Source organism: Schistocerca piceifrons, chromosome 3, assembly GCF_021461385.2.
Source record: "Schistocerca piceifrons isolate TAMUIC-IGC-003096 chromosome 3, iqSchPice1.1, whole genome shotgun sequence".
NCBI lineage: Eukaryota > Metazoa > Arthropoda > Insecta > Orthoptera > Acrididae > Schistocerca > Schistocerca piceifrons.
The window spans coordinates 725301125-725328562 of NC_060140.1; the positions used below are offsets into that span (position 1 = coordinate 725301125).

At 43.0% G+C, this 27438-nt stretch overlaps 1 protein-coding gene across 1 annotated transcript in view; it reads right to left on the minus strand.

The window, feature by feature from the left end:
• Positions 1 to 27438, minus strand: part of LOC124789000 (octopamine receptor Oamb-like) — a 596669-nt gene that overhangs the window by 62157 nt on the left and 507074 nt on the right. Inside the window, exon 4 of the mRNA XM_047256287.1 lies at positions 4182 to 4477. Within this exon, the coding sequence (XP_047112243.1) occupies positions 4182 to 4477 (296 nt within the window). The remainder of the gene's footprint in view (positions 1 to 4181; positions 4478 to 27438) is intronic.

The following is a 27438-nucleotide window of genomic DNA, read 5'->3' on the forward strand; positions in this document are numbered from 1 at the left end:
TGCAAGGTAGTCGACGCTGTTTTGACGAAAATATATTTGCTAATTTTAAATATCCAATATTCGAGGAAGACCGAGCGACAATATTGTTACCTACTACGTCAATTTCCCGCAGAAATTATAAGCGTAAGATCAGACGGTGAGAGGGATTTTAAAAGAGTTGTATGCAACGCAGTCGACAGTAGGCAATGCTGTGGTGGAAACTTCAATCAGAATCAAACTTTTTTTTTTTTGAGTCACCAGTTTTCTGATTCGTTTGATGAGACGCACCACGAATTCTGTACCAACCTCTTCAACTCAGAGTAGCACTTGCGACCTACGTCCTCAGTTATTTATTGGATGTATTCCAGTCTCTGTCTTTCCCTACAATTCTTATCCTCTACAGCTCCTTGATGTGTTAGTTGATGTTCTACCATCCTTTCCTTACTTAGTCAGTGTTTTCCACATACTCCTTGCCTCATCGATTCTGCGGAGAACCTCCTCTTTCCTTGCTTTATCAGTCTACCCAATTTTCAACATTCTTCTGTAGCACCACACCTCCAATACTTCCTGTCTCTCCTGTTCCGGTTTTCTCACAGTCCATGTTTCACTACCGTACAATGCTGTGCTCCAGGTGTACATTCTCAGATATTTTTTTCTCAAATTAAGAACTACGTTTGATACTAGAAGACCTCCTGTGGGCAGGAATGCCCTTTTGGCCAGTGCTAGTCTGCTATTTATCCCCCCTTTCTCCGCCTATCATCGGTTATTCTGCTGCCTGGGTATTAGAATTCCTTAACTTTATCTACTTCTTGGTCACCAATCCTGATGTTAAGTTTCTCGATGTTCCATTTTTCTGCTACTAGAAATAATTACTTTCAACTTTCTTCGATTTACCCTTATTCCGTATCGTGTAGTCATTAGACTGTTCACTCCATTCAGCACGTCCTGTAATTCTTCTTCACTTTCACTGAGGATAGCAATGTCATCAGTCAATCTTTCATCCTGAATTTTAATTCCACTCTTGAACCTTTCTTTTTCTATCATCATTGCTTCTTCGATGTATATACCGAACAGTAGGCGAGAAAGACTACTTCCCTGTCTCACACCCTTTTTCATCTGATCACTTCATACCTATAGTTTACCTGTATTTTTCTCAGAATTTCGAACATCTTGCTCTATTTTACATTGTCGAGCGCTTATTCCAAGTCGACAAATCGTATGAACGTGTCTTGATTTCTCTTTGTCTTCCTTCCGTTATCAACAGCAACGTCAAAATTGTTTCTCTGGAACCTTTACCTTTCCTAAAGCCAAACTGGTCGTCATCTAACACATCCTCAATTCCTTTTCCATTCTTCTGTATATTATTCTTGTCATCAACTTCGATACATGAGCTGTGAAGTTGACTGTGTGATAATTCCCGCACTTGTCGGCTCTTGCAATCGTCGAGACTGGGGGTATGATGTTTTCCGAAAGTCAAATGGTGTATCAAATGGTTCAAATGGCTCTGAGCACTATGGGACTTAACATCTGTGGTCATCAGTCCCCTAGAACTTAGAACTACTTAAACCTAACTAACCTAAGGACATCACACACATCCATGCCCGAGGCAGGATTCGAACCTGCGACCGTAGCAGTCGCGCGGTTCCGGACTGCGCGCCTAGAAAATGGTGTATCGCTACACTCGTAAACTCTACACATCAACATGAATAGTCGTTTTGTTAACACTTCTCCAAATTATTTTAGAAATTCTGATGGAATGTTATCTATCCCTCTCACTTATTTGATTTCAAGTCTTCCAGAGATCTTTTAAATTCTGATTCTAATACTGGATCCCCTATCTCTTCTATATGGGCTGCTGCTTCTTCTTCTATCACGCCATCAGACAAGTCCTTCCTCTCATAGAGGCCTCAATGTATTCTTTTCACCTTTGCGCTCTCTCCTATGCATTTAACTGTGGAATTCCCATTGCGCTCTTATTTTACCACCCTTGCTCTTAATTTCACCGAAGGTCGTTTCGACTTTCCTACATGCTGAGCCAGTTATTCCGACGACCATTTCTTTTCCGTTTTCTTCACATTTTTCATGCAGCTATTTCGTCTTAGCTTCCCTGGACTTCCTGTTTATTTCATTCCTGAGAGATTCGTATTTCTGTATTCCTAAATTTCCTTGAACATTTTTGTACTTCCTTCTTTCATTGATCAACTGAAGTGTTTCTTCTGGTACCCATGGCTCCTTCTCATTTATCTTCTTTGTACCGATGGTTTTCTTTCCAACTTCTGTGATTGCCCTTCTTAGATATGCACATTCCTTTTCAATTGGACTGCCAACTAAGCTCTTCATTCTCACAGTATACGTCAAGTGTAGTTCTTCATTCCTTAGTACTTCCGTATCGAAATTCTTTTCGTATTGATTCTTCCTGATTAAACTTCAACCTACCCTTCGTCACTACTACATCGTGATCTGAGTCTATATCTGCTCCTGGGAACGCCTTACAACCCAGTACCTGATTTCGGAATTTGTCTGACCATGACGTAATTTAACTTATACCTTCCCGACGCACTATATAGTGTTTTTAATGTGATAGACACTGGCAGCGGGAACCTACGCCTTTAAACTTAAAATCTGTTTTTGAATGCCTGAGAAAGTACGAGTAAGTAGCATGGCTCGCGGAATTCTAAAACGTATTAGTGAAACCAATCGTCGTCAGTCTTTCGAACTGATACCACAATACTTACGTTGAGGTTCGCAGCTACGAAACTCAGTAACAAAATGATGCCTGAAGAGACCCGTCAGATGATCAGTTTGCATTTAGTGAAGCTAAACGCGCCACAGAGGCAGTTGTGATATTGCCCTTGATAATGGAAACACGGCTTTAAAAAAACGAACACAGTTTCACTGGATAAGTCGACCAGCATAAATGCTCTCGGTATTGTAAAATTGCAAAGAGATGTACTAAATACTTGGAATAATAGGTATCGGTGCCGGTAATATACAATACGTACAAGAATCAAGACAGAAAGATACGAATAGAAAATAGAGGAAGAAGTGTTCGTATTAAGAACGGTGAAAGATGGGTATGCAGCCTCACTCTTCTACCTGCACACTGTAGAAGCAACGACGGAAGCAAACGATTTCCTCACCTATGCCAATGTCATCACCTCATCGTGGCACCTACAACAGACACCTGGCCCAATGGCTCTCCGTGCTTTTGTTCACTGTCAGTTCTCTGTAGACATTATGCAAGCGCCTGTGACTATCTGCGATGCTCAATGGCGCCTGTGAATATCTGTGATGCTCAACGGCAGCTCTCTGCTTGGAACACACCTCCGTTACAGACGCCATTTTGAACGTTACATACAGTGCCGCCACCTTTAAGAACTTCAAGAAACTATAGAGCGCTGGAGAAGAAATAGTCCACGATGTCCCACAGAAAATTCAGCATTTTTTAAACGAAACTGGCCGGGAAAAAGTAGTGTGCCGCATTACTTATTGAACAACCCTTGTATAATAGCCAAAGAAATAACGAAGAAATCAGGTCACAAGTTTCGACTGATATTATGACCTAAAAAGAAAATTTTGTTTTGAATGTAAATTCGGAAATGAAAATAATGTGGAATGACAATGGATTATTTGCGAAAACTGCTGCAGAATTGATGATTCTGATTTTTTGCTGAAGTAGATGTGAGTTGAAAGTCAGATCGGTATCTTCAAATAAAGTCGAATTGAGGAGATAGCACACTGATATCCCCTCTGCATATGTGGAAAGTATTTTCCTTATCGACACGACGGCAAATCGTCGAAAACCAAATATGGTTTCTGATGAGATGTTTCACAAAAAGAATTGTTTGGAAAACTAATTTAAAAGTAACAAAAAGTCCTTTCGTTTAATAAAGGACAAAGAATTGTAACAATAAACGTCAGTGGATTTCAAATTTAAGGGCATCGCGCATGCCCACGCTGCAAATTGCAACCAATGTGCAAGTGGGTGCGAGCGCGTGGCATCCGCGAGGCAGTGAAAAAGCGAGCACTTGGCTGCGCCAGCGGCGTGGCCGTCTCAAGCGCTCACTAGGCTGCCAATAGGCGAGGCATCGTCGTTAAATTTCGGCAACTTCAGCGAAGTATGTTCGCGTTCTCTCTCACACACCGTAGCAGTGTGAACGCCAGATGGACTGGTCACGCTACTGCAGTGCTCTTCTACGCACCCTGTGTCGTTGGTGAGCTCGCAGGTCCAGGGGCAGGGCTCCGGGCGGGGCTGCGCCGTGTGCGAGTCCTTCCAGCCGACGAGCGGCGGGAAGCAGATGACGAAGCTGAGCACCCAGACGCCCGCGATGAGCATCTTGGCGCGCCGCGGCGACATGATGCTGGGGTAGGTGACGGGCCGCGTCACCGCCACGTAGCGGTCCAGCGAGATGGCGCACAGGTTCAGGATGGACGCCGTGCACATCCACACGTCCACCGCCAGCCACACCGCGCACCACACGTCGCCGAAGATCCACACCTGCCGGCACATCCCAAAAAACACTCCATTACGAACAACTCCGAATTTACTAAAAGAAAGATCAAACCAACTCATTAATTACTTCACGAAACTGTAATATATGATAAAATACACGAGCTTGAAAAATAAACACAGACAAATACAAATACTAAAGTAAAACTTTTCTACATCTACATGGTTACTCTGCTATTCACACATAAGTGCCTGGCAGAGGGTTAATCTAACCATTTTCATACTGCTTCTCTACCATTCCACTCTCGAATGGCGCGTGGGAAAAAGGAACACCTAAATCTTTCCGTTCGAGCTCTGATTTCTCTTATTTTATTATGACGATCATTTTTCCCTACGTAGGTGGGTGCCCACAAAATATTTTCGCATTCGGAAGAGAAAGTTGGTGAATGAAATTACGTAAATAGATCTCACCGCAAAGAAAGCCGCCTTTGTTTCAGTGACTGCCACCCCAACTCGCGTATCGTATCAGTGGCACTCTCACCCCTATTGCGCGATAACACGAAACGAGCTGCCCTTCTTTGCACTTTTTCGATGTCCTCCGTCTATCCTAACTGGTAATGATCCCATACCGCACAGCAATATTCCCGCAGAGGACGGACAAATGTAATGTAGACTGCCTCTTTAATTGGTTTGTGGCATCTTCTAAGTTTTCGGCCAAAAAAACGCAGTCTTTGTTTCGCCTTCCCCACAATATTATCTATGTGGTAATTCCAATCTAAGTTGCTCGTAATTGTAATTCTTAGGTATTTAGTCGAACTGACAGCCCTTAGATTTGTGCGATTTATCGTATACCCAAAATTCATCGGATTTCTTTTACTACCCATTGGATGACCTCGCACTTCCTTTGTTTAGTGCTAATCGCCACTTTTCGCACCATACAGAAATTCTCTCTAGATCATTTTGTAATTGGAATTGATCGTCTGATGATTTTACTAGACGGCAAATTACAGCGTCATCTGCAAACAATCTAAGGGGGCTGATCATTTATATAAATGAGGAACAGCAGAGGGCCTATGACACTACCTTGCGGTACGCTAGATATCACTTCTGTTCTACTCGATGATTTACCGTCTATTACTACGTACTCTGACCTCTCTGAGGAAAAATCACGAATCCACACAACTGAGACGATTCTCCATATGCAGGCAATTTGATTAATAGGCGCTTGTCAGGAACGGTATCAAAAGCCTTCTGGAAATCTAGGAATATGGAATCGATGTGAGATACCTTGTTCACAGCACTTATTACTTCATGGGAATAAAAAGCTACCTGTGTTGTACAAGAACGATATTTTCTGAATCCGTGTTGGCTATATATCAATAAGTCATTTTCTTCAAAGTGATTCATAATGTTCGAGTACAGTATACGCTCCAAAATCCTACTGCAAATTGAGGTCAGTGATATGGGTCTGTAATTCAATGGGTTACTCCTATTTCCTTTCTTGAATATTGGTGTGACCTGTGCTGCTTTCCAGTCTTTAGGAACAGACCTTTAGTCAAGTGGGCGGTTGTATATGATTGCTAAGAAAGGCGCAATTGTGTCTGCATACTCTCAGAGGAACCTGATTGGTATACCATCTGGACCGGAAGACCTGCCTTTCTTAACTGATTTGAGTTGTCTCGCAACACCTAAGATATCTACTTTTATGTCACTCGTGCTAACAGCTGTTCTGGTTTGGAATTCTGGAATATTTACTTCGTCTTCTTTCGTGAAGGAATTACGGAAAACTGTGTTTAGTAATTCCGCTTTAGTGGCACCATAATCGGCAACATTTCCATCGCTATCGCGCAGTGACGGTATTGACTGTTTTTTGCCACTGGTGTACTTTACATGTGACCACAATCTCTTTGGGTTTTCTACCATATTTTTACGCTATAGTAAAATGATTTATCAGATTGTTTGCTAGTGATGCTGTTGTCAACAGGAAATTATCGTCGTTGGGCACTTGTAAGAAAATGCAGAATGACTTGAACAAAAATTCCACTTGCTGTAATGAATCGTACCTCTCTTAAAACACCGATATACGCTCTAAGACAAAAAAAGAAAAAAAATTGATGGAAAATGCAACGTTCTAAACTTTGGCGGCTAATGGATAAATGTGTGCTGCTGCAGCGGCAATTTCACCGCGTAGCTGGCTAGGATAATAAACAGGGGACATGTCGAAACGAGGACATAAAGTCTTTGCGAATATCATTCCATGTACTGTCCGCCCCGATAGCTGAGTGGTCAGCTTGACGGATTGCCGTCCTACGGTCCAGGTTCGATTCCCGGCTGGGTCGGGGATTTTCTCTGCTCAGAGCCTGGGCGTTGTGCTGTCGTCGTCTTTTCATCCCCATCCGGCGCGCAGGTCGCCCAACGTGGCGTCGAATGTAATGAGACCTGGACCAAGGCGACCGGACCTGCCCCTCAAGTGGCCTCCCGGCCAATGACGCCCAACGCTCATTTCCATTTTTTTCATTCCATGTACTCAGCTGGACAGTAACTATGCCTCGCCGACAGGCGCGTGAAAAATGTAGATAGATGTCAACATTTCAGAGATGCCGTGTTGTTGGGCTCAAAGAAGGAAGTTGTGATAACCGGCGAATCGCTCGACATTTGAATAGGAGTGTCGCCACTACTACACAATGTTGGTGGGAATGCGTGAACCATTGCCGAACACAGCGTCAAGAAGGAAGCGGTCGACCAAGAGAGACGACAGAATGTGAGGAGCGAGTAATCGTCAGAGAGGCACTCAGAGCCCTGCATTAATCATTATCATCGATCCGATATGCAAATAGCGCTTCGATGACCACAAAGACCATTATTAATAGGCGGCTCAATTAAGGGGGTCGGTCGCGATGGCCGAGCAGTTCTAGGCACTTCAGTCCGGAACCGCGCGACTGCTACGGTCGCAGATTCGAGTCCTGCCTCGGGCATGTCCTTAGGTTAGTTAGGTTTAAATAGTTCTAAGTTATAGGGACTGATGACCTCAGATGTTAAGTCCCATAGCGCTCAGAGCCACTTTTTCAATTAAGGGGACTGAGCTTACGTCTCCCCCTTGCGCCGACTACCATTGACCTCCGTACACCAACGAGCCCGATTGAATTCGGGCTGCAATATCACCGACTGCAGTAGAATTGTCTTCGGTGATGAGTTCAGCTTCGTGCCATGTATCATGACCAACGAAAACATGTCTGAGACGCCCCGGACTGTTGTGTGATAACGACCTGACTATTGCCCGCCATACGGTCCGACACCCAGGAGTGGTGGCCAGGGGTGCCATTTGATAGCAGGACTCCTTTGGTTGTTATCCGTGGCACCCTTACAGTACAGGTGTCCGTCAACGATATTCTATGCCCCGTTTGTTTGTCCATCATGGAAAGTCATCCAGGGTTTACATTTCAGCAAGATGAAGCCCGTTCGCACACGGCACAAGTTCCTACTGCTTGTGTTCGTACTTGCGAACTCCTACCTTGGTCAGCAAGATCTCTGGACTTCTCCCCAGTTAAGTACATTTGCAGCATTAGGGAGGGATTCTCCAAGCAGCTCGGAAGTTTGAGGATCTAACGAGCCAGATGGGCAGAACATGGCACGATATCCCTTAGGAGGGTATCCACATGGGCGCAGCCCCGAATGCTCCCGAAACCAGGTAGGTAAGCAGGTAAAAGGACCGAATCCGCTCAAACTGACACATTGTATCTTGTATTATAGACAATAATATAATTATCTCTGCCATGTTCCTTATCTCCATCCCCTTCCCCTCCCACGTTTTAAACAAAAAATATTGATTCACTTAAAAGCACGTTTTGCGCGTGACCTTGAGCGGGACTTAGTCGTTGACGCTGTGTTGGCTGGCATTTATCTCAATAAGATAAAAGATAAAATTTTTTTAAACATACATGCGAAAAATTTTTACATCTTCTACTTTAACTTCATATGCATTCCTTTTCCTGCTTGGAGTACTAATAGCGTTTAGAAACGGGAGGATTCGGTCCCATCGTTTTTCAGATCCTTGCGGGGTTGGGAAGATTCGGTACCATTTTTCTGACCTGCGCCCATCCAAGAACTCCGTCAATGAATGCCAAGCCGAATAACTGCTAGAATACCAACACGTTACTCACTTGCTTAGTTTCTGAAGCTCTTTCTCTTGAATAAATCATCCAATCTTTTAGTTTTATTTATTTAAATATTGTATGTAAAACTACCACGTCTCCACTAGCCGCGGTAGAGAACAGAAGCATTTGAGAGTGCCACAAATAAGGCAGTTTAACCGTGGCAACAGAAATACAGAGTGTGCAAATCTTAAGGGCGTAAGAAGTTTTCGCTTCATGTGTCACATCCAAGTAACGTACCTCGATGAAACTTACACCACATACATAGAAAGAACTGCTACAGTATAGCACCGATGGTCACTCAAAGAAACACGCAATGAGCCGAACACAAAGGAGACTTTTAATCAAGGACAACCAGTAAACTGGTCACCGCGATTCATGAATTTTCACTGGAAATTAAAAACGGCGGGACGCCGATCTTAATATAAAATGTAATGACCTCGGACGGTTGTACATGTTCTACATCGTGCTCTCACGCTGGCCACAACGTTGGCATGTGGTTCTCGTCATTCTTGTCATTCACCGAGAATGCACTCATTCCAAGAGCTTCTCCATCTGCGCTATTCGATGATTTCGCGCGTTGTCTTCTATTAAAATGAAGTCAGTGCCGAATGCACCGCTGAAAAGACGTACATGGGACATGAGACAGTGCCTCAATAACGAAAGTGGAGAGTGTACAGTGTTCCATGATTTGGAGGACAGTACGCCCAAGCAACATCATGCCTCCCCACAGCATAACACCTGGATCACCAAAACGATCATGTCTGCCAGTGCTGGACGTAGACTCATATAGCGACAGACGGTAGCACGTCATGCAGCAACGAACGTTGTTGGAGCTTATCGTTTTTTTTCGTAAGGTGTTATTTTTCCGGGCAGTCATAATGTTGCATGGCCGTACTGATACCTAAACAATATGACACACTCTCCGCTCAGTGTTATTGAGGCACTATACTCCTTTCCACTGTATGTCTTTTCTGGGGGTCATTCGGCCATGGCTTCATGCTAATAGATGAAAATGCGCGATCGTATCGAACAGCGCAGGTGGAAAAACTCTTGGAATGAGTGGATAGTCGGTGAACGGACTAGCGTGCCCGTGTTCCCGACTTAAATCCCGTCTGACTCCTGTGGGATGCGTCGAGGAGGCTTTCTGCAGCATGTCCACCTGCACCAACGATTATCGAGCAACTTTTATCAGCGCTGATAGAGGAATGGAACGCCCAACCACTATAACTCCTTACTAAACTCGTGGCCGGTATTGGACACGTTGCAGAGCATGCCTTGCCGTCGGTGATGACCTAATAAGGACTCTGTCCCGTTTTTTATAGTCTACAGGGAATCATCATTACTCGCGGTGATGCTTCAGTGTAATTTTTATCTGTGAATAAAATTGTCATTTCCTTTTGTCTCATTGCGTGTTTCTTTCAGTTACTTTATGCGCTAAACTACACCAGTTTATTATATATATATATATATATATATATATATATATATTACCTTATGCGCTAAACTACAGCAATTTATTATAGAGTTTAATCGAGCTGTTTTACTTGGCAGCGAAACAATTCCGTGTTTAAGTTTTGAACATCATCTAGTAATGTCAGATACCACCTAGATGGCTGTCTGACCAAAAACTATTTCATCCTTCCGTACAAAACATTCAGTTAGGCCATGGAGCCACCAAGATTTATGTCTGCCAACACAGGGAGCACTATATACGGAACTGTTAACTGCAGCTCTCCAGTTCAAAAATGGCTCTGAGCACTATGGGACTTAACTACTGAGGCCATCAGTCCCCTAGAACTTAGAACTACTTAAACCTAACTAACCTAAGGACATCACACACGTCCATGCCCGAGGCAGGATTCGAACCTGCGACCCTAGTGGTCGCGCGGTACCGGACTGTAGCGCCTAGAACCGCTTGGCCACCCCGGCCGGCAGCTCCCCAGTTGTTCACAGGACAACACTTATTTGCCAAGTGCATGACATAAGCGGTCGCACGCCGAGGGTCGGCCAGTTCTGGGCAGTTCTCACCAATTATCACTAGACAACAGTGGAAATGTAGCCGGGGTGAAATAAATATTTGTGAACTATGTCGACTACGCTGATAGCGACAACGACAATGAATAACTCGGATTAGCTTTCTTTTCCAACTTAAACTGAGTGCATTTAATTATATTTTATTAGCATTCATTGACAATTCATTCCGATATATGTTTCGAAATCCGTCTGATGGTAGACAGAATGCTGTGTGTTTTGTCGCTACTTTTAGCTCTGGCGCGTTGCAACAACGGGCAGGGGAAGAGGAACGAAGGAGTCGAACATGTTTCCTTCAAGAGAAGTTTTACTCTGTTACAGCGTTCTGTTCGTGTGTTGGAAGAACGTGCTACTGTAATTAGTGTGTGTGGTCATCGTAATTTCTGTGATTCAAAATGCCTCTCAGATGGGTAAACAGTGCCCACAAATTTTGCTGCATTGCGGACAGGCTACATTGGAAGTGCTACCTATTAGGAAGGTGTACAGACTGTACTTTGGCTGTAATATCGGGGACCAGGACAAGTTCTGGAATCGTCATGTGTCTTGCATACCTTGTGACTTAATTGTGAAAGATCTTCCATGGGCTTTGATATACCCATGAACTGACGAGAAATATCAAATGGTGTAAATGATTATCACCTTTGTATGACAGCTCTATTAACACAAGGTATTCGCAAGAAAAAAAGTCTTCCATGACACAGTCTACCATGGCGTCGGCCTTGCGACCAGTGCCTCACGAACGTTGACTGCCTGTCCCAATCCACTTGACTGCGATAGTGACGAGAGCGGTACTGAAACTAGTGATGCACAGTTACCTTCAAAACTCAGGTCTTCGAAAGATCCTGATTTTGTGTGTAACGACGAATGTACACAGTTTCACAAAATAACACAGTGTGAACTTAATGACTGAACTTAATTACCTAACGAGAGATCTGGAACAGCCGGAAGGTAAAGCTCAGTTGTTGGTGTCAACACAACAAAAGAGGAACTGCCTTAATAAGACGGTAAGCGTGACTCTGTAACCGCCATATGCTATTCCTTCCATTTTTCGAAAGTGAAAAGAATCTCTTACTTTGTAATGATGTACAGGGACTATTGGCAGCAACAAACACTGACTATAAGAGTCAGTGCTTGTTCATCTTCTCCTCCAAATTAAGTCTCAAGTGCATGCAACTGCATAATGATAATGTGTTACCACTGCCACTGCCAGGTTTCCGGGAATCTGGAAGTCTTTGGCATATTGGCTACACGAAATGTCGTAGCTTCCTGTGCGTCTGAGATAACCGCGCCAAAGTATTTCATTATAAAAGAAAGACTGGCCTAAGTCTCAATCACGTGAATCAGTTTCTCACAACGTTATGCACAAAGCACTTGTGAAATCCAACAATATAATTCTCCTGCTCTTCATATCAAACTGGACTTAATCAAAAACTTCGTTAAGGCCATGAAAAAACCTAGGGAAGCATGTCTCTATTTGCTTGTGAAATTTCCACGTCTTAGTGAGGCTGGATTTTCGTGGATCACCAGATACGCAAACTATACAAAGATGAGCATTTCAACGCTATCCTGATAAGTGATGAAATGTTAGCTTGGGATGTCTTGGTTCAAGCGTTAACACACTACCTTGGAAATAAGAGGGAAGAAAACTATAATGATCTTGTGGCAAATCTTCTGCACTGCTATAATAAACTGGGGTGCCACACGTCGTTAAAATTACATTTCCTAGATTAGCAAATTACCACTCGGACTCCTTTCTTACAACTGTAGTGCTGTGAAATACAAGCAAGAAGTACGCTTCCACCAATAAATTTCGGACATGGAAATGAGATACCGGGAAAGTGAATGAATCAATGTTAGTCCATTATCGCTGGGTATTAATCAGGGAGTTTGCAACAGAAAACTACAAAGGCCACGCAAAGCGGCTGCGCCTTCAGTGACCTTCTTGTGAGGGATAACACTAAGGTAATTTATCACAACTTCAAAACTAGAGATAATCTTACATTAATACTTCATTATCGGAACATCTGAAAGCATAAATATTAGCTGTTTTAATGCCAGTTACAGAAAAAAAGTAAATTTATATTGATTAGTGTTACCACCAACTTGCATGCCAGTTATCGACCAGTTACAGCTATTATCGCCCGGTGTTGGCAGTTCTTCGGTTCTAAAGTTGCCTGTAAGTTATCTATAGTGTCGACCAAAAAAATCGTCCTATAGGTAAAAGTGATAGTTCATATAATGAGAGACAGAACTTTTTTAAATACTGAACATGAATTAGATAAGCCAGTAATCTTCTACTGTTAGTTTAGATGCAGAATCTTACGTCAGCGCCATGCTTCCTCTGCAAGCCAAGACGAGTAACTTATTACAATATTATTTTATATAGAAATTTTGCCCTGTAAATCTGGGTAGCAGGTAAGCCACTTCCATTTAGTTACTGATATCTGTGTCAGGGTTTCACTTTCTAACTACAATCTTGTTGAGCACCTACTTTTGGTAAACGCAACAAAAACATACCTATTATAAAGAGGAAGAACGGTGTAGTCTCTGATGAAAAGATTAGTGTTGAACATCTTGCACAAGTCTCATCGTACATGTCTTTAATGGTAATACGAAGAAGCCCTATGAAGTGGGACGACAACTTAAAATGAGTATTAGGGAAGGTGAATGATATGTTGAAAAATTACTGGGAAAGTGCGGACGATTTGTAAACGAAATCGTACACAAGACGCTAGTGCGAACAATTTTAGAACGTTGTTTTGTCTGAATACTTGAAAACATTCTCGGTACGCAAGCATTGTAATTTCTTCTACATCTTCAGTATGCTGTGGTCTCTGCTTCTTGACATAATTCGCGCTCACAGAGTTGCACACATACGTTCCCCGTCTGAAAATCATTCAAGCACCATATTGTATGTACATCAAGTGGCTAAATTATCGTCCATGCACTATTTCACTAAACTATACTGCTCACTGTATAATTAACCGAAAGCTGATAATATTAATTTAGTTTGAACGACAACATTTCATCTAAAGAAATATTCATAATTTACGATAAGTCAAAATGCACCAAGCAAAAATTTTTTAATATATTTTAAGGATAAATTATTAGAAATCTCTGAGACTCCTCTTTCAAGCAGACGTTTAGGTTTCCTGAAAACTAAATATATCAAAGTTATTCACAGTTAAAATTTCGTGCTCCGGTATAAAACTGTAGTTCTTTCCAAAGCCCGGGTTTCTGTTTCAAAAATAACCTTTTAGTATGTTAACTATTCCAATTAGAAAATTTCACTCTCTAGAAAGTTCTTAGAGAAATTTGAAAATCCCGTTACACATTAAAATTTTTCTCTCAAGACTAAGTACCTGTTATTTTTATCACTTTTTAAGTATACAGATTTTGGTGAAAGATGGCATCACTACGTGTGGCATGTTTGTATCTTTAATTTTTTGTCTTTTCATATCTAACATACAATAGTCTTGTATTTTACCATGTCTAAATTTCTGTTATACGCTCATCTGTAAATAAGCGTCGCACCCAAAGTCTGAGTCATTCGTATGGAGTCGTGGAAAAGCTTTCAAACACTACAGTTGCAATAATCGTGCTGCAATTTTGAATGACAAGCTATAATGGATTATCATTTAGTACGCTAACTGGTCCCACAGTTATTACGTTGAGCATTGTCACCTGTGGACGTCGTCTAGAAGGTGAAGCATAACGGTTTGTCGTTCAATATTGTTGCTTCTACATTATAAAACTCTGATTATCGAAATTCAACCTAGTGGCAATGAATGCAAGGGTAATTAAAGACAAATTCTGCAGCTTTGAGTACGTTATTTAATAACAGTTCACCACATTCAGTAACGTTTTATTATAATTCCAGTCTCAGATCGCAATATTTACTTGTAATCAGGTTATTAATTTAGGTTGATATTGACCATCTTCAGACCTACAAAAATATAAGCTCTCGTAACTATAAGAATTTGAAGCAGAAAACACTATAAACCAACTATACAACATTTTTGTAACTCAACAGAAACGTGTTGCAGTGTACATATCACGCCATTACATGCGATGGTGCAGTCAAAATCATTCGCTACTTCGGCATTGTCAAACAAACAAAATTGTCATATCTAAAGAGAACCACTGAAGCGAACGTACTGCCGTGGACCGGCAAGAAATTTGCCACCATTCAAGCCCACTACATCTCGCCGCTGGACGTCAGTTCATATGATTTCAGAGAAGTATATTCCTTGTTCTCCAGTATAGGGAATGTATATAAAAACTTAGTTCACGTTTTATAAAAGGAAACGTAGAAGGCACAACGGAAATGCTCTTGCTTTTACGTCATATAACAAAATGTAACGGGACAGTATACTATATTTAAACAAACACCTGTGTTGGAAGATTACATGATCTCTCTACACAGTGGAAATTTGATTACAGGAAGAATTATACCTCACTACTGAAAAAAATTGGAGCTCGCAATAACTACAGGCACAACGGTAAAATTAATTAAAAATGTCATTGGATGCCGCAGAGTCACTGTCACACGACATCAACAAAATAGCCAAATTATCAATGTGTTAAAATAGGTATTATGAAAACATAAAAACTGAGAATATATTAACTGGCATATCGCACCAGGAATCGCAAGCCACTGGCTAGTGGGCAGGCTACGCTCGTGCATTCCACTCGCTTATCAGTAGTGGTTAAAATGACCCACAGAAAAGTGATGGGTCCACGTATTATTTGTGATGAAATTTTCACTTGGCAGGGGAGTGTGCGTTGATATGAATCCTTCCGTCAGATTAAAACTGTGCGCCGGACCGAGACTCGAACTCGGGGCTTTTGCCTTTCTCGGAATAGTGTTCTATCGACTGAGTTGACCAAGTAGGACTGACGTCACCTCCTCACAGATGTACTTCCGCCAGTATCTCGTCTCCTACATTCCAAACTTCACAGAAGTTTTCCTGCCAAACTTGCAAGACTCTGGAAGAGAAGATATTGTAGAGACATGGCATAGCCACAACCTGTAAGATGTTTCCATATTGAAATTTTCACTCTACAGAGGAGCGTGCGCTGATATGAAATTTCATGGCATATTAAGACTGTGTGCTGGACCGAGACCCAACTCGAGACCTTTGCCTTTCGCGGGCAAATTGGTAGCTCAGTCGGTAGAGCGCTTATCCGCGAAAGGCAAAGTCCCCTATTTCGAATCTCGATCCAGCACAGAGTTTTAATCTGCCAAGAAGTTTCATATAAGTGCACACTCACTCAGCAAGGGGCGTTACGCATTTGTTGTGTGTTTACTTCCAGTTTGTGCGGAATTTTAGTGGCATTGTCTATATTTTATATCCTAAATCAATTTAAGGAATTTTGAAGCAAAAAAATAAAAAAAATATAACATTGGTGTTGTCAACTGTGAATACTGTTCCTTGTTGTTTGGTCCAGTTCTACCACGTAACAGCGTATCCGGCTGGTTAAAATTTGTAAAAGACCACAGCGATGGGTATGAGTGGTTGTTAGGGCAGCTTGTGGGAGTCAGAGGAGAGCTGCATGCTAAAAAGAGCGCGAAAACGTTCGCATGCCAAAATTCTTGTCGAGGTCTTTTAATAGACGGGATCATATTCTGGTTTTTGTACTCCTATAAGAGAATTTTTACGTTGCTGCCACAATACCTCTCCGTCGTTAATCTGGGAGTTGATACGGAAGCATAAACGTAAATTGGTTTGTGGGGCTGAAGGGACCAGGCTACAAAGGCCAACGGTCCACGGGTAGGTTACGGTAAATCACGACATATGATACCGGTTTACTCCTGGAACTGTGTTCCCCGCACTGGGCAACGTCGCAGTGCCGGAAGCTACAGAGGCGGTCGGTCGCCAGCAGAACTTGCGACGCGGCCGACCGGAAGGTTATCGGCACGTCTCGCGCTGCCAGTGGGACCCCGTCTGGCGCAACCGCAGGCGCCGACGCGCCGCTGCAGCCGCAGCCGCAGCCGGCAAATATCGCCTGTTGCCGCCAGCCCGCCCCCGTTTGGTCCCTCACGGCTCTGCAGCGCCGCCAAATCAATAACTCCAGCTCCACTGTCCTCCACTGGATCTCACATAAATACTGCCACCATCGGGCACAAAAGCCAGTGCGGTAGAAGAACGGGTTCCCACACCCGTCTTCACTAATTGTTGTTGAGATCTGCTCTTTCAGAGAAATTTCAGTATTTCTGGTAAGCATATGGGAATTAATATTTATTGAAAATTAAATACTGTATGAAAAATTTTAAGAAATATATTACACAAAGTAGGTTTAGGTGTTTAAGAAAGTGCCCCACATTCTCACTGTAGTCAGCTACTTGCTAGATACACTACTGGCGATTAAAATTGCTACACGAAGAAGAAATGCAGATGATAAACAGGTATTCATTGGGCAAATATATTATACTGGCATGTGATTACATTTTCACGCAATTTTGGTGCACAGATCCTGAGAATTCAATACCCAGAACAACCACCTCTGGCCGTAATAAAAGCCTTGGTACGCCTGGGCATTGAGTCAAACAGAGTTTGGATGGCTTCTATTCAAGAGTAGTGACTGGCGTATTCTGACGAGTCAGTTGCTCGGCCACCATTGACCAGACGTTTTCAATTGGTGAGAGATCTGGAGAATGTGCTGGCCAGGGCAGCAGTCGAACATTTTCTGTATCCAGAAAGGCCAGTACTGGACCTGCAACAGAAGGTCATGCATTATCCTGCAGAAATGTAGGGTTTCGCAGGGATCGAATGAAGGGTAGAGCCACGGATCGTAAAACATCTGAAATGTAACGTCCACTGTTCAAAGTGCTGTCAATGCCAACAAGAGGTGACCGAGACGTGTAACCAATGGCACCCCATACCATCACGCCGGGTGATACGCCAGTATGGCGATGACGAATACACGCTTCCAATGTGCGTTCACCGCGATGTCGCCAAACACGGATGCGACCATCATGATGCTGTAAACAGAACCTGGATTCATCCGAAAAAATGACGTTTTGCCATTCGTGCACCCAGGTTCGTCGTTGAGTACACCATCGCAAGCGCTCCTCCTGTCTGTGATGCAGCGTCAAGGTTAACCGCAGCCGTGGTCTCCTAGCTGATAGTCCATGCTACTGCAAAAGTCATCGAACTGTTCCAGCAGATGGTTGTTTCCTTGCAAACGTCAGGGATCGAGACGTGGCTGCACGATCCGTTACAGCCATGCGGATAAGATGCCTGTCATCTCGACTGCTAGTGATACGAGGCCGTTGGGATCCAGCACGCCGTTCGGTATTACCCACCTGAACCCACCGATTCCATATTTTGCTAACAGTCGTTGGATCTTGACCAGCGCGAGCAACAATGTCACGATACGATAAACCTCAATCGTGATAGGCTACAATCCGACCTTTATCAAAGTCGGATACGTGATGGTACGCATTTCTCCTCCTTACACGAGGCATCACAACAACGTTTCACCAGGCAACGCCGTTCAACTGCTGTTTGCGTATGAGAAATCGGTTGGAAACTTTCCTCATGTCGGCACGTTATAGGTGTCGCCACCAGCGTCAATCTTGTGTGAATGCTCTGAAAAGCCATTCATTTGCATATCACAGTATCTTCTTCCTGCTGGTTAAATTTCACATCTGTAGCACGTCATCTTCGTGGTGTAGCAATTTTAATGGCCAGTAGTGTACATTATCTGAACGATTTTCTTATCATATTATGTGGGATGAGTCATTTTGCTGGATATGTAAAGACGAATGGTTTCAGCGGATGGCTACATGTTGTCCATTTACGCATTCTTAGAATGCACTCTGGCCTATATTTAGCATTAATGAAGATATTATTTTTCAGAAAGGGAGATCAGGGTGAAGTTGTCGTGGGGGACAAGTATTAGTTGGGTTCCTGTGGGACCTAGTCACCCCATGAAGGCTAACCTGTTTGCTGTGCCACACCTATATATAATAAAGTTCGTGGATTGTAGTTTTCCTGCTGTCAGAAAGTGGTCAGTTTGCGAATATGTTGTAGAGAGGCAAGTGACTTATCTCTTTTTAATGAAATTGTGTTGAGAGTGACATATGTTAGCTCCGTAATCATACTTTAGCTACTGAAATTTCGGTCATGCTGTTAGAGGGTGTATAGCTTTTGTGCAATCGCGTCAGTGTGGGCAAAGAGGCCCTCTCAGCTCCGGTTTTGACCTGTTTGCGTAGGGGAAAGACGTAAAAGCAGTGGCCGAAACAAGGGCGATACTTGCAGCAAGTTTTTATAATACTGACCAGAAGCGGCAAATAAAGAAAGAGAAGTAAGTGGAAAGAAGAATAAACGGAAAGCACCAGAAGAGAAGAATGGAAGTAAAAAGAAGAGTACGAAGAGCAGGAACCCCAGTCCTAGAAGATCTCTTATTGACGACAACAATGAAGACGAAGTGCATGAACTGAGAAAAAAAAACTTTCAATTAATAATAAGTATTAAAGGTCATATTTTCTTGTACTGTTACAAATACAGTCTGTTATTCTCAAATTGTCTTGAATTTTAAATAATGAATATCATTAGTGAATGTACTGTATATATAGTGAATGTGGACTTAAAAGTGTCATAACTCTTTGAGGAGCTTCCCGCAAGATTTCACATATTGTTCTTATTGCCCACTTTTGTGGAATCAGTACATTTTTCGTGACGTGTTGCACTGAAAAATTACTCCTAATGCATTACTGAGTGGAAATATGCAGACTAGTGATTATTCTAGAAGCAAAAATAACTGAACTTAATCTTTCGAGCAATTTATTAATATATGTCTTCCAGTTCAAGTTATCAACAGTATGTAGACCGGGAAGTTTCGAAGATTCTGTCTCGTTTATTGACTCTTCTTCCCGTGCTACATCAGATGTTTTTATGATTCCATTTGTTGAACAAAAGTGGATTAGTGGATTTTCTCAGAATTAAGGGAGAGCCTAATTTTCAGATTACCATCTAGAAGGTGGAGATAGTGCAGTTGAAACTTAGAAAAGACTTCTGTAAATAAAAATATGTTGAGATGTGTGCCATTTTACTTGCGCTAAAAGGGTCAATCCACAACAGTGTTTGCTGTCGTCCTGCTGATGTTCATTGCCCATTTTATATTGATTTTGTTATCTCTCTAACAGGTTCGACCGAAAGGTAACGTAACAACTCCTATGCGAGAAAACGTTTATTCATAAAATGTAAGACATACCGAAGCCACTTGAGCACCAGTAAAAATTAAACTTTCACAAAGTAGGTTTGTTCCTTCGGTCAACAAATATGTCGAAAGCGACGTTGTCGGGGTCCAGGTGTAAGAGCAAGTTATCAATAGCCTCCTGAACGTCGGACATGGACTTTAAGTGGCAACTAGCCAGGTGCTTCTTCAACTGTTCGAAGAGATAAGCACTGCTCGGTGCGAGACTGGGCAGCGCCGAGGATGTAACGACGAGCTACGTGCAACTGAGACCATAAGCGGTATAGTTATGTTGTGCAAGACATGTTTCAAAACAATTCCAGTAGTTTCCTCCGTATCACCTTATGTAACCGTTAGAGCGTGGGACAATAAATGGCAGCATTCACAGTACCCCATAAGTGAAGAAATTGCCCGTTAGCACACTTTCCTTATCCGCGAAGACTATGTCGGACGCCGTTGTTTTTTATGTTTAAGGTTTTTATGGAAAGAAGTGTGGTGGGTGTGTGCGCGGCATCTGCATCACGCTCACGCTCTTTCATTTCAGGTGTTAGGGGTTGCTCCCATGATTCACAACCTGTGTTGATATGGCGCTGGAATGGAACTACCTCCGCCTGATAACGCATTAAGTAGTGCTGTAGAGATAGCCGTATTCCTTTCAATTTATTCTTTTCTAAGAGCTGCCACAATTGCGAGGACACATGTTCCGTAGTCAGTCGTGAAGTACATGATACCTGCTACTTTGACATGGAGATGCTGAATGCATTTTCAATCTGCCTTACATAAAGGCTACGCCTTGAATTAGTCCTTCGACAGGGCACACCTTTTCATCTGATGTGGATGAGCCTGACTATCCAGACATTTGCTTAAATCAAATGATGCTGAGAGGAATCGGTCCATAGATGAAATACCAAAAGACGAGTTTTATTATTTGAGCAGCAAAATAACTGGCGACGAATGGAATAACACTATGTGATCAAAAGTATCCGGACACCTGGCTGAAAATGACTTAAAAGTTCGTGGCGCCCTCCATCGGTAATGCTTTAATTCAATATGGTGTAGGCCCACACTTGTCCTTGATGACAGCTTCCACTCTCGCATGCATATGTTCAATCAGGTGCTGGAAGGTTTATTGGGGAATGGCATGTCGGTCGGTGAGGCCTGGCACAAGGACTTTCTGCAGGCCAGTCCATTACAGGGATGTTATTGTCGTGTAACCACTCCGCCACAGGCTGCGCATTATGAACAGGTGCTCGATCGTGTTGGAAGATGCAATCGCTATCCCCGAATTGCTCTTCTTCAGTCAGTGGGAAGCAAGAAGGTGCTTAAAACATTAATGTGCTGTGATAGTGCCACGCAAAACAACAGCGGGTGCGTGCCCCCTCCATGAAAAGAACGACCACACAATAACAGACTGACAGTTTTGAAACTGTAGAAGATACGCTATCAAAATCTTTGGAAGTATTCACTGTTTACTGTCATGGGAATTACTTGAAACGTAATCCTGCCAAGACTCAGACCTGCGCTTTCCACCTGAAGAATAAACAGGCAAATAGATCTTTAAATATGTCATGGGGAGGCATCGCACTCGAACATAATCCTACTCCAAAATATCTTGAGGTAACTCTGGATAGCGCGCTAACATATATAAAGCATTGCCTAAACACCAAACAGAAAGTGGAAGCCAGAAATAACATATTGCGAAAACTGACAGGTACATCATGGGGTACTAATCCATGCACTGGGCGCTCAAGCGCGCTTGCTCTGCGTTATTCCACTGCTGAATATGCATGTATGGTACAAGTCCAGTCATGCCAGGAACATAGATGTGGCTCTAAATGAGTCTTGCTGGATTATCACGGTTACTTAAGACCTGTGGACAGACTCCATTGCCTCGCAGGCGTAGCTGCTCCTGAAATCAGACGTGAAGTAAGGCCACAACGAAGGAAGCCCATCCACTATATGGTCGTCAGCCCGCACATCCTAAGCTGAAATCAAGAAAGAGCTTCTTGACAACTACTGAGGCTCTCATCGAGAATCCACATACGGCAAGGATCTCGCGATGGCGGGAGAAATGTCGGTATTTGGGAGAATGGATGACTCCAAAGGAAGAACTTCCCCTGGACATACGGAGAAGTGGTCAATATGGAGGTCTCTCAAAAGGTTACGATCAAACACAACGAGATGCAAGACCAATCTGAGGTCTTGGGGTTCTCTATGGACTCAGTTCTTTGCCAGTGTGGCGCTGAGCAGACTAACAGCCATTTCCTTCTGTGTTCCTCATGACCAACCACCTGCACCATGGAAGACCTTATGAGAGCTACACCAAATGCACTTGAAGTGTCGAATTTTTGATCGTCTTTTGTGTAAAATCATGTCAACACATATACATTTTTATATTTCTGTACTTTTGACACAATAATAAATAAATGAATAACACAATCTCCTCCGAATTTTACTGTTGGCGCTACACAGGCTGGAAGACGATGTTCACCGGGCATTCGCCATTCCCACGCCATGCTATCGGATCACCACATTGTGTACCGTGATTAGTCACTCCACACAACGTTTTTCCAGAGTTCAGTCGTCCATTGTTTACGCTCCTTACACCAAGCGAGGCGTCGTTTGGCATTTACCGGCGTGTTGTGTGGCTTATTGAGCGGCCATGAAACCCAAGTTTTCTCGCCTCCCGCCTGTCATAGTACTTGCAGTGGATCCTGATGCAGTCTGGAATTCCTGTGTGATGGTCTTGATATGTCTGCTTATTACACACTAAGACCCTCTTCAACTGTCGGCGGTCTCTGGCAGTCAACAGACGAGGTCGGCCTGTACGCTTTTGCGCTGGACGTGTCCCTACATGTTTCCACTTCGTTATCACATCGGAAACAGTGAACCGACGGATGGTTAGGACTGTGGAAATATCGCCTACAGACGTGTAACACAAGCGGCACCCAATCGCCTGACCACGTTAGAGGTCCTTGAGTTCCGCGGTGCGGCCCATTCTGCTCTCTCACAATGTCTAATGACTACTGAGGTCGCTGATATGGAGTACCTGGCAGTAGGTGGCAGCAAAGTGCACCTAATATTGAATACGTATGTTTTTGAGGGTGTTCGGATGCTTTTGATCACATAGTGTATGAGGATATAACCCGCAGACTGACCACAGTAAGTAATCATTAGCTCAAAAAGAAAAATTAAAGTATAATGTAATTTTAGGTGCCAGGAAAATTTTCGTGGAAGTTTGGAAAAAGCATATTCCTGCTATCAGCTGCACAATTTTATGGTTATTGTCTACCGGTTTCGGCGGCCGGTGTGGCCAAGCGGTTCAAGACGCTACAGTCTGGAACCGCGCTGCCACTACGGCCGCAGGTTCGAATCCTGCCTCAGGCATGGATGTGAGTGATGTCCTTAGGTTAGTTAGGTTTAAGTAGTTCTAAGTTCTAGGGGACTGATGACCTCAGAAGTTAAGTCCCATTGTGCTCAGAGCCATTTAAGTCACTTTTTTCTACCGGTTTCGATTGTTACAATCAAGGAGAAAAAAACTGTGCACCAATGGATCAAACATACATTTCCGTCATACACGGGCCATAGAAATCTGAACTATATAATTGTCGTAATTGTCTTAACTCAGTCCATATAAACACACTGTTGCTTAGCACAGTTACAGTAGTCAAGTGACGGAGGACATAGGGGAGCTGTGTAAAGGATTTTGATAAAGAGGGTCAGTGATCATATCAGGCGCAGTAGCGAGGACTCTGATCAAAGACCGAAACTGCAACATTAAGGGAGACCTGGGTGGAATAGGAGTAGCAACTGCACACACAACGGCGATATTTAGGAAATCCTGCAGCGTCATAACTACTCCGGTGAGCCATGCGAACATGGAGTTGACTAAAATGAAATCTCACGTGAGTGCAGTGCTTGTTCCTACACCGAAAGATGCAGATAAACTGAGCTCACACTGAATGAGAGAGTGAAAGATATGTGGCTGTGCTCTGCTGATAAGTGGCCACTGTCGCGCAAAGTAAGCCCTCTATATGGGTACTGCTTTATTAGGTTAGTCGGAACTCAGGTATCATGTTGTGAAATAAGTTACAATAACTGAAGAGCCCAACAAAATTCTTAAGAATGTGTAGAAAAGTAGGATTAGCTTAGCTCATCGGAATATAGGAGGCTTGAATAGTAATGTGAGAGAACTTGTCGTCTGTTTGCAAGATTTACGGAGCTCTGAAAAGATAGACATTCTACTTCTATATCAAGACATCACCAAAGTGTTAGAGAAGTCAGTCATATTACTCGTGTGGAACTAGTGTGGGAAACTGAGTACCTACATGTGGAGTGGTCAGAAACAGTTTGAAAACGCTTTTAAGGGCGTTGCACGGTAGGTAGTGCTGAGAAATAATTGCTAAGAAAAAGTTCGATACGTTGTGCCGTTTCCTGGTTAATTAGCACCTCCCTGGCTGTCGCGGGCACAAATTCAAGCGGCCCACCAGTTACAGTGGGTGTCAGTTGTTCTCATAAAGCAGACTTTGGCTCGGGTTCGACCCCTACTACCGTTTTCGCATAGCAGTGTTGTTTGGTGTTGGAAAATAGCGTGGATGACACCGTCTCTTGCGCGACGCTTGAATTACGCGCGTAACTGCCTGATGGGTAATATCAAAGCTAATTAATTCGGGAACGGGGAAACGTATCGAATTTTCTTCTGAACAGTTTTTCCAGTATTTTATCCATCATCAGCAATTTTAGTCGTATATAACGAATTAATAAGCAATTATTTCTTAATAATTATTTCTCAGCACTACCTACCCTGCAACGTCCTTAAAGTATTTCCACGTTGTTTCCGACCACCCTGTATGTGGCTACTCAGGTTTCCTATTAGTTCTTCGTGAACAATATGCTATGTTTAAGCTTTATAACGCCTTTGGTGATGTGTTCAGGTAGAAACAGTATGTCTATGTCTATCTTTTCAACAGACAACAAGCTCTCCTACGTTGTACTCAGTCCCCTTATGTTCTGATGAATATACTAATCTTACTTTTCTGTACATTCTTAAAAAGATTGTGGGGCACATCTGTTATTTTAATTTAATTCACAACTGGGTGCCTGAATTCTGACTCTAACCTAATAATCCTACACCTATATAGGGTCCTACTTCTGCACTTCCATGAGATTTCATTTTAGTTACCTCCATGTTCGCGTGGCTCACCGGACTAATCTTGGTGCTGCAGGACTTCCCAAATCTGCCCCTGTGTGTGCAGTTGCTACTCCTATTCCGTCCATATCTCTCTTCAAAAAATGAATCAAATGGCTCTGAGCACTATGGGACTTAACTGCTGAGGTCATCAGTCCCCTAGAATTTAGAACTACTTAAACCTAACTAACCTAAGGACATCACATACATCCATGCCCGAGGCAGGATTCGAACCTGCGACCGCAGCGGTCGCGCGGTTCCAGACTGTAGCGCCTAGAACCGCTCGGCCACTCCGGCCGGATCATATCTCTCATAATGCTGCAGTTTCAGTCTTTAATCGGGATGTTTCCTGTGTCGCCCACGATGACCACTGGTCCTCGTCGGTCGTCAGGATCCTTAAACAAATTCTTTGTGTCGTCTGGCTGAGGTTTGCACTTGGTTAATTATTCACGACAATAAATTTGCTGCTTGAGTCAGCGGTCATTGGGGACACTTGGTGGATAAAACCTTATAGTTAACTTGACTAGGCTTTCTGGGTCAGAGACAGTTATCGTGAAACTTTTCTGGATATGGCACCGCGTGACCAGCGGACCCAGAGAAGCCACTGAATCTTGGTCGAAATACTGGTTTCATTAGACGTAGTTACTTACAATATTTCGCGGTATCTTAAACAGAAAGTCGACTAGGTCGCTTAATATACTACTCTATTTGCTGCGTCGTTTGGGCTACTGCCATCATCAAATATAAACTTAGATCTTGTAAAAATAGCGTTCAATGTCAGTGTCAGTAAAACTTATTCTTAAATGGAGCCTCAACGCTCGTATTGATATACTGGCCACTACTTTACAAGGTCTAAGTTTCTACCTGTTGATGGCAGTAGCCGAAACCATTTGTTAAAGAAACCCATTAAGCGATCTACACTGTTTTATTAAGACAGCAATTAGCTTCACAATATTTGCGACTTGATGCCCTGCTGGTAATTTGTACTGTACCACATAGCAGCAGGAATCTTTTCTTCTTAATCTCATCAGGATACGGACACCCAGCACCTTGATGTCGTGCGCACAGGTGACTCCGTCATCATCAGAACGTGAAACTTGCATGGCTGCACCCTGTTGATCAACTTGAGATTTTCTCCCACGCTGTGTGAAGCGTTATCGCTTGCCAGCGGATTTGAGGAGCCCGCGGTCCGTCTTTGGCGGAGCTGATGAAGACCCCCGCCAGCAAATGCGGAATGCTCGCCAGCACTAAATCCCGCAGTGGTCGGGGAAGACGGCTGCCAAAAGGAGCGTCCGCGCCCCCAATTGTGCGCGGACAGCGTGAATTCATTAGGCAGCTAATAGCGCGGACCGCCCTCTGAATGGCAATGAGTGTAGTCCAGAGGCCGACCACAGCGCCGCGATGGCGCTGGCAGCGCCGAGACGGAGAGATCCACGGCTGCGAAATAGAACAACGGCGCTGAGGCAGAGAATGCCCAGGGGGAGCTGCTCCTGTATCTTCCTTTGTTACCGAGTCTAGATCCTTCAGCAGCTGCTCCGCCACTTTAATAAACGCGGAACGGATTTCCAGAAACACCGTATGATCATCTTCCACAAATTGTCGTTGATGCGAGTGGTTTTTCTATGTACTTGATACACAAAGTACTGCCGAATCATAAATGAAAATATGCGACAGAAAACAAAGCCATATATATTCTCATTTAAAGTGGAGCAGGCCGTGTCAAGAGGACCCGACGCTCTGATTATAGATAATGCGTTTGTTACGGTATATTGATAATTTTTACTTTTTGGACCGTCTGAATACAACTGAATGAAGTTTTCGTCCCATACGTGTTTCGCTTTTATTCTGTGCAAGGTATCTTCAGTGGCCTGGAATATTTTTAATATTTAGTTTACATTTTGGGCAATGTTTCTATAGGTTATAAACAGTTCTGGTGGTTGGTTTTTCCTATTATGTAGTAATAGTTTGAACTGTACTTACAGTTTCGTTATTGAAGACTGCTACATCAGTGTCAGTATGCAGAAAGGTGCCTGAGGACCCAGTTACGCCAGCTAAGTAAGCTGTTTCCCGTTTTCAGATTTTTAATGAATACAAATTGCTAATAATATAATTATCTATTTTATGTCTTATTTAAGATGATTAAGTTTTGTAAATAATATGATTATATATTCTAATGCCTTTTATTAAAATATTTTAGGGTACAAAGGCCAGATTGAGAAACACTGAGAAAGTGGTTGTGAATGAGCCCTGTTTGCCTGATTTTCCAGCTAACACTTTACAGGAATTAGCAAGTGATACTGATGCTTGTGAACGTGAATTTGCAACTGAAAGTGAACTCGAATCAGATAGTGATCATGACACAGGCAATAGTAATGTAGCAATGACTTCCAGGTTAGGTGTGAGTATTTCTGATACGGGAGATGAGAAATTAA